This window comes from Papilio polytes, unplaced genomic scaffold (assembly GCF_000836215.1).
Source record: "Papilio polytes unplaced genomic scaffold, Ppol_1.0 DF824002.1, whole genome shotgun sequence".
In the NCBI taxonomy this organism is placed as follows: domain Eukaryota; kingdom Metazoa; phylum Arthropoda; class Insecta; order Lepidoptera; family Papilionidae; genus Papilio; species Papilio polytes.
Genome location: NW_013525202.1, coordinates 5203 through 13825, shown reverse-complemented (window position 1 = coordinate 13825; position 8623 = coordinate 5203). Strand labels below are relative to the sequence as shown.

Here is an 8623-nt window from a genome sequence, read left to right as displayed (position 1 = left end):
CTCGTTGGGTAGACGTAGTGTTTTGGGTGGGGCGCCGTACGCGTGCAGACGTGACGTCACGTGTCCCTCCGCACTGAACCCGCATCGCGTATACCTGACAGCGCATAATATCCAGTTTAGATGCGACCTGTGATGCTATGCCTAGTGATAGGTTAATGCAGACATTTGAAGTATATAGACTAGGCAGTGAACAACATTTTTTCACTGGTATATCATATATCAATTGTCATGAGAAACAATTGACATTTTACAAAATTATAATAACCTCCTCTATTTTGTTTTAAATAAACTAGTATCACTAAAATCATACTAATATTACAAATGCGAAAGTTTAGATGGATGGATGGATGTTTGTTAGAGTTTGTAGTCTAAACGGTTGAACGGATTTCGATGAAATTTGATTATAGTCTGGAAGAACACATAGGCTACTTACTTCTGTTTTTATTTTTTAATTTTACGTGGGCAAAGTCGCGGGCAACACCTAGTGAAATATTGATTTAAATACTTAGTAATACCTATTGACAAAAATTAAAGCCGAGCTACCACTGCTGTTATCTTTTTGTTTTATAATATAAGGTGGCAAACGAGCAAGCGGCCACCTGAATCCGCCAAAATGACGAAGCGACTGCCCATAGACATCCGCAATTGCAGATGCGTTGCCTACCCTTAATTGACGGAGGAGGGGACGCACATAAAGAGGATATTTCCCCTTCCTATACATCTCATTCACCGTCAAATCCACTACCCCTTCATATTCTCTCCTTCAAGAAAAGGGTGGTAAAGCGAAAGAGACTTAAATTAGGCCTCCGGCACAATTATCAGACGAAACTTGGAATTGCTTCCATTTCACGTCTGTCTTCTGTGTGGTCGTGGTACACCGGGCGTGCCAGCCCTGCAGTGCTAAGATGTTAAAGCGGGCACTACCACTGTACCTTTAAAACCGTAGGAAATATGTTTGAATGGCGATTCGTTAAGAAAAGTTGTATACAATGAATTAATAAACTTAATTGCGTAAGTTTACGTAATCGTTTTGCGTTTGTATGCTTTATAACGTATATACATTTTTTTTATAAATCACGAGGAAATGAAAATGAAGGAAGAGGATTGTTAATCTTTTCCGCGTAGGAATTGGCAGTCGGATTTTAACAAAGGTTACTACGAGTACGCGAGGTTATAATTATAATTCTCTAATATTCTCTTATGTCTCAGTCTGATTTAAAAGTACAGAAGGGTTATTTTATACTAGCTGTTGCTCGTGACTTTGTTCTCGTGAAAATAATTAAATACAAGCCTTTATACGCAGATAAATTACCTTTCTTATGGTGTAGTTTTTGAGTTATTTCAGTACATATAAAAGTACAAATCTTTCCTCTTTATAATATTAGTCTCTCTCTCTCTCTCTCTCTCTCTCTCTCTCTCTATATATATATATATATATACTACTAATATTTCGAACCCGGTACTTTAACAAGATAATCTCTGAGCTATAGGGGTCTTGGGAGGTAAACACAAGCCGCGTCTGCAAGCTATCAGCAAGGGCCAGTTTGAGATAAATTGTCTGCTAATGCTGCCTCTCTCCCACTCGTATGTTCCACCCTGCGCTAGAGTAGGACGGAAAATCGTACGGAATGGCTTAGTGTTACACAATGTCGGTTATTTTGTACTTTAAAGCTATAAGTTTAGAGTTGAATATTGTTGTGGGGTTTGTGAATTATTTTTAAATGTTGCAATTTTGTCCTAGTATTCCCGAGAGTAGGGATTTGTTCTGAATAACTTGGTGTTCATAAGTTTATTTTAATGGATTATAAGTATTTTGTGTACCAAATATACATTTTTTTAATTAGTTATTTACATAATATGTTTAATCTATATGGTTCTATATTAATAAATAAGTGAAATCTGTATGTGATAATTACTTTTTGTTATATACCCTCAAAATTCGTCATACCGACTTCAAAGTTCCAGGCAGTCTGTCTTACAAAAACTTTGAACATTTTTTATATGTTATTGTGAACCTTATTGTCATAGAAATAAAGTCTATATTCAAAAGCAACTGTTATCACAACAGCATTGTTTTGGAAGCCAATGTTTTATTTTTCTTTGTTACACAAAGATAAGCTCAAATCAACCTTGTTGCTATAGCAATAAGGTACACATTCAGTTGGTTCGTGTACGTGTTGTATTGTTTGTGTACGCGACAAAGACGCGTCGAGTCATCTAACCGAGCCCACAAGGGCATTGATAATCTCGACACAATGTAGACCTTATTCGTAGGTGTTAAGATACATTTTAGTTCGGTGATAGACATCCTTGTATTCCCAAAACTGCGGGGTCGTCGACCGCTCGGTTTCCCCACGTTCCGTAGGGTTTAGGGTTCACATCTGTGAAGTGGGTGCTATTTTTCATATTAAGAGGCATGCAAATAAAATTCCCGCATATCTACGAAACTTCAATCAAGAATTTAGCGTATAATATGAGTCTTATATAACTAGTCGTTGCTCTCGACTTCGCCCGCTTGAAAGTAGAAAAAAAATAGCCTATGTTACTCACTGATAACGTAGCTTTTTATTGGTGAAAGATTTTTGAAATCGCTACAGTAGTTTTTGATTTAAATAAATACAAAAATAAATGTTTCCTCTTTATAATATTAGAATAGATATACTATCGTATGTTATTTTTTAAAATCGGCTCCGTAGTTTTTACGTGATAAGCAATAATTTATTTGCTATGACTAAGACGTACAAAAACTTTGATATCTTTTGATTGTGCATCTTGATTGCTGACTCAACACCCAAGACGATGTACAGTGTATTCTACGTTGCAATCCATTTCACCATAGATAAACTGAACATTTTAAAGTCGGACATTAAAACCATTTTCTCACTTTATGACCTAACCGTAAACAAGTAACTTCAATTTGAATCGTAATTTGCAAAACCAAAAAAAGTTCCACATTGTAATGGCAGCCATGTAAATGACAAGAAATTAGTTTATGTTAGAGCGAGAAAGAAAAGTGAAAAACTCTATGGTTCTCTATGGTTAGGGACAGTGGTCAACACTGTCGACGTCCGCAACACTTCCCTACAAATAACATTTGCTATGCTATATATCCAGTGTTGCCATGCACAATGTACGCGTGTTGTGTATCGCGACTTTGTATTTTGTATTTGCTTTTACTTTTGTAGCCAATTAAGTTAGTTGGACTATATAATGGTAGATAAATGTGGTATTTTAAAAAACTCACTTGTTAAAGGCAGTGAACAAGATAACTCTATGACTCCTACGGAAACGAGTAAATTGCAAGACGAAAGTTTAAATTATAAGCGCTTAATAACGATAATAGACAAACAGAATCTATAGTTCTTTTTCTAAATAACATTCAAAACACAAAAATAATATTTATAATGTCAATTAAAAAAAATATATAAACCGAGGTTTAAAACGCAAAATTGTGACTTACGATAGTTTTCCTAGGAGTTATCGATGTGTTGAATATAAGTGTATATCAGTGTTCTACGGTTATACAAACATACGTGTTAATACTTGCAACACAAGTTGCAGCGTACCTATTATCAGCAGTTGTGCGTGTCGAGTCATCAACCGAACTTATCAGAAGAGATAACTCAGTTGCACATATCACGCTTCTATCCTGTATGGTGGACGGCAAATCTCTGTAGTTTTATAGTAACAATGATGTGTTTACAGTGATGGCAGCAGTGCAGGAAGCCCAAAGGAGGCGTGCGTGGCAGCGTCACCCCCTCCCGCGCACGCGCACGCCAAGCGCGAAGTGCGCCACCCGCACGGGCCGCACCCCGCGCACCTCCCTCCGCATCACCCCCACCACCCGCAGCATCACGACCAGAGGAGACTCAGTGTCGGTCAGTATTGCATCTGTATATGTTTTTCTCTCTTTTATTTACTGTAGGAAATAGAGACAACGAACATCATAAAGCGTAAACACACTACTTCGTGGCGTAGGAAGTCAGTAATCGTAGCATATTGTTAAATAATTCTTTCTTTAATATAAAGACCTACAATTACGACACGCTTTAGACTAAATATTTTAACACTATTATACTTTGAGGGTAAATAAATTGGAAAAATGCTCAGGCGGGAAAGAGATAAAAACTATAAGCTGTTATCAATTAAGCTAGGTCGTCATAGTAACGATAATTGTTTTAATTTTGAAATTTGCAATTTTAAACTTCACAAATGTAAACAATGAATGTTTTTATACTTTTATGCGGAAGAAGCCGCACGGGAACAGTTTGATACATTTTAGTTAAAAAAAGTAAATTAGATTTAAATATGTCTACAGCATTAGATATCAAGCAAGATTCTGGCAACCGAATACATATTTGAATAGCCTTAGATAATTTGGATGTGGTCCAGATCGCAGGTCGCAGGTCGCTGCAGGCTCTGTGCTGGCGGACGTCACATACAGATGTTTTATATCCGGACCCACTGACCTATTACTGAACTCAGTTATATAAGACCTTAAATTACCTCAACCCAAGCCATTACGCCTTAAACATTACTGACGCAGAACACCGATTTTCAAAGTGTTTTATTCGTAATTCCTTTTTGAAGTGTATTTCGTTAGTAGCTGTTGTCCGCGTTTGTCCACGCAATATTAAGATAAAAAGTATCCTATAATATGTCCGTCTACTAGCTGACAGTAAAAGTCCGGTCGAAATCCAGCCGTCAACAAACGACGATTGCGGACAGACAGACACAGACAAAAATTTTCCGTTATCAGCAACGCATATACATCTTCCCGAAATCTGGATTTTTTCTTTTGATATTGCAGACACTCCAATTTTATTATATGTATAGATAAAGGCTTGGGAAGGGGCAACTAAAATTAGGCACAAGGACTTTTGGTCTAGGTTGATGGTCAATATTTTGTGCAGGAGCTGGTGCTGGAGGGTCGCGGCGTGCGGAGCGCCGCGCTGCGGGCCCTTCGGAGAGGCGACGTCCTGGTTAGTTACTTGTATTACTAAGATAATATATATTTAACACTTTAAAGTCATAACTTTTACGACGTATAAAGTAGCTATGAAAATAACACTTGTAAACAATGAGTCATAGTGGTAGAGCCCGCTTTGACATCTTCCCACGAATGGGCCGGTTCGCCTGGTGTAATACCACGAACACACAGAAAACAGGCGTGAAGTGGAAGCAATTCTCCGTATAGTCTGATGAGTGTGCTGCCGTAGGCCTAACTTTAGTCCCTTTCCATTTCCACCCTGTTCTTAAGAGGGAAGGAGGAGAAGGAAAAGTGGATTTGACGGTGAAGGAGACGTATAGGAAGGGGAAATGTCTTCTTTATGTGCATCTTCTCCGTCAGTTAAGGGTAGGCAACGAATCTGCAATTGCGGATGTTTATGGGCAGCGGTCGCTTTCCATTTCGGTGGATTCAGGTGCCCGCTTGCTTGTTTGCAACCTTATATGATAAAAACAAAAAAAAAACGAGATGTGAACCAGGTAATCGATTCTGATTCTATCATAATCTTTATTATTTTTATTCATGAACACGCCATAAAGGTTTTTTTTATAATTGAATATGCGCTGTAAGGTTATTATTCTATCGGCCATCGACAGAGCCATTGCCTTCGCGACTCCGCAAGGTAAAAATAACAGTGGCGAGCTTGTTTTTATTTATTCTTCGTATGAAAAGTTCAGAGGAACGAGTTTCGCTTTGCCTTTTTATATTAACTGGTTAAAATGCACTCTGATATATACACTCTGACTTGGAGTGCGTTTTCTTGACTCCTTACAAGTTATTTTGATTGTTCAGGTGACAAGTCACTCTCCTTTATGGTCTTGACGATATATCTACAATTTTAACTCGCAGTATTATAAAAAATCATAATAATTTGTCGATTCCGCACAAGGAAGCGTGATTTATAAGGCCAACTTATTTATATCTAGATTGAAAGTTTGCGAACGTACTGGACGCGGCCGAGGTTTCGTAAGCCGCTTTCTACTGCGCGACTCCTCTGCGCCAGCTCCTTTTGTTTTATATCTCATGCCACTTTCACACGGAGACGGAACTGTGAGTAGACACGCAGTACTGCCATTGAACCTACATTAAAGTACAGATTTCATTGCTGTGATGTGTTTTGTTTGAAAACAAATGAAAGTTTTCTAAGATAGTTACAGCTGTCAAAAGTTATATAAAGAAATATCATCTATGTGCGTTTAATAGCAGTACTGCAAACTGCTCTGCATCGCTGTGACGTCACTATCTAGTAACAATAGCCACTGTTATAGACCACAGATAAACGTTCCTCTATGCGTAGTGTTTGTCCAGTCTTGTCTATTGTAAAGGGAGTTCAGTGGTTGTAGGTTGGCTGTATTGTTACCTTATGGGATCTTTCTAGATATCCGGTAGCTGACAGCAGTCGCTATTGAATCAAGTGTATTTACAAATTTATATCTATATGTATACATATAATAAAATTGGAGTGTCTGTTTGTAATATTAAAAGTTTTTGTATATCAGTCTGTCCACAAGCCGTGTTTGTTCCGGGTAACCTCCGAAACGGCTGGGCCAATTTCGACAGGATGTCCACTGGAGGGTAGCTGACATAGACCCGCATACTATAGGCTACATTTTTTTAAATTCCGCGCTGTAAAATGGCGACCGGACCGCTATCTCTGGAACGGGTGGACCGATTTGCACGAGACTTTGATTGGAAGTTAGCTGTTAAAAAGTAGATGTTACAGACGACCTTTTTTTTAAATTCCACGGCCAACGAAATCGCTGGCAACAATTCGTAGTTAAATAAAAAAGTTAAAGTCCGAAATCTTGCTTATTAATACTTGTTAATTTAATTAGCAACTGTAATTGTGCTTTTTTAAGCTTTTTTTTAAATACAACTGTAAAACTAACTTGGTACTCTAATGGTGCAAGTAGACGATGTTAGCAGAACTCTACCAAAATGCGCACGTGTTTGTTCGCAACTTCGCCACGAGCCGACAAGCGTCACGTGCGGATAACTAGGCGTATTAAAAAAAAAATAAAGTCATGATTTGTATAAGTTTTGTAAGCATATTACTTAAAGTTTTATTAGTGTTTGATGACAATATCCCAAATAAATTTATTAAAAGAGGTAGTCGCCTCTGATTGTATCAGAATCCTTATTGAATTTATGCATGAAAATGTCATAAAGGCATATATCTCTCTGTCTTCTTTTCCTATGTCCCCAAAGTGGGGCAGAGGGCGTCCACAGTACGCCGCCAGCTCGCTCTGTCCTTGGCGTTTTGTCTCGAGCCATGACAGGTCGATTGCCTTCAAGTCGTATATGGCATATGAAGTTTTATAATTATACTAGTTGTTGCCCGCGACTACCTTCGCGCACTATTAAGATAAAAAAGTAGCCTATAATATGTCTGTCTATGTCAGCTACCCTTTAGTGAAAGTCCGGTCGAAATTATCCCAGCCGTTTTGCAGATTACCTGGAACAAACGCGGCTTGCAGACAGACAGACAGACAAAAAGTATTTAAATGCGATTTTCGTATCAGCAACGTACATCTTCCCGAAATCTGGAAATTTTCCTTTATGTTACAAACACTCTAATTTTATTATATGTATAGATAGATATTGTGCTGTTAAAGTACTGAAGGCACTTTTCATAATAATTCATACAGTTCGAAAATCACTCGTAACCTTTCGCCCGCTTGTATGCTGGCTGCACTTGTCTGATCAACTTTCCCCATAGCGCGTGCGTTACCACGGTCCCGCGGGTTGCGTAAGTGTTCGGCATTGCTCCCCTACCGCCGGCCCCCTAACGCCACCCCCACACGCTGCGGTCACTTTGGGCAAGGTGCTCGTGCGGCAAACCGCAGCACTTGCAAGGCGTCTGTATACATTATCTCTTAAAGATTGTAGGTAACTGTGACCTTGTGATAAGGCAACCCAATTGATGTATTACCCAAGTATTCTTTTTAAGTTTGTTGTCTGTCGGTTTTTTTCCAAGTGGATACTAATTGCCACACTCAGAATTAAATTGTCCGCTAAAAGAAGCTTATTGTATACTAGCTTACATCCGGGACTCCGTGCGTAGTATTAAAACTAAGTAGCCTATGTGTTCTTCTTGACTACAATCTATGTCCATGCCAAATTTCATCGAGCTCCGTTTAGCTATTTAGGCTACAAACTCTAACAAACATGCAATCATCTAAACCTTTCGTATTTATAATATTAGTAAGATTTACAGTGAGAAATCATCACTAAAAGAATGTATGGATAATTAAACGAGTCTTCAATATGGCAGTTGTACATTTTGTACAATTACAATTCTGAATAAGGGACTAATTTTCTTAACTCTTGTACGGAGGTCAACGCACCATATTCAGGATTAACGAGGCTTAAAGATAATTCATCGAAACATGTTTATATTTATATATTGAAACTTAATTGAGTAAATTGATTGGTTATCAAATATTGGTATGTATGTACGTGTGTTGCAGAGATGAGGCTGAGCCCGGGCGCGGGGGCGGGGCCGTCCGCGGAGCCCCACCTGCTCCACGCCCCGCACCACGCAGCTCACCATCTGCACCACATGGTAACACGTTACTCACAACAATACATCATGATATGAGAAAGTCCTCCACA

The 8623-nt window shown here is 38.6% G+C and overlaps 1 protein-coding gene across 1 annotated transcript in view; it reads left to right on the top strand.

The window, feature by feature from the left end:
• Nucleotides 1-8609, top strand: part of LOC106101215 — a 26191-nt gene extending 17582 nt beyond the window's left edge. Inside the window, exons 6-8 of the mRNA XM_013280373.1 lie at nt 3706-3878; nt 4914-4982; nt 8479-8609. Of these exons, the coding sequence (XP_013135827.1) occupies nt 3706-3878; nt 4914-4982; nt 8479-8609 (373 nt within the window). The remainder of the gene's footprint in view (nt 1-3705; nt 3879-4913; nt 4983-8478) is intronic.
• The last annotated feature ends 14 nt before the right edge of the window (nt 8610-8623 follow it).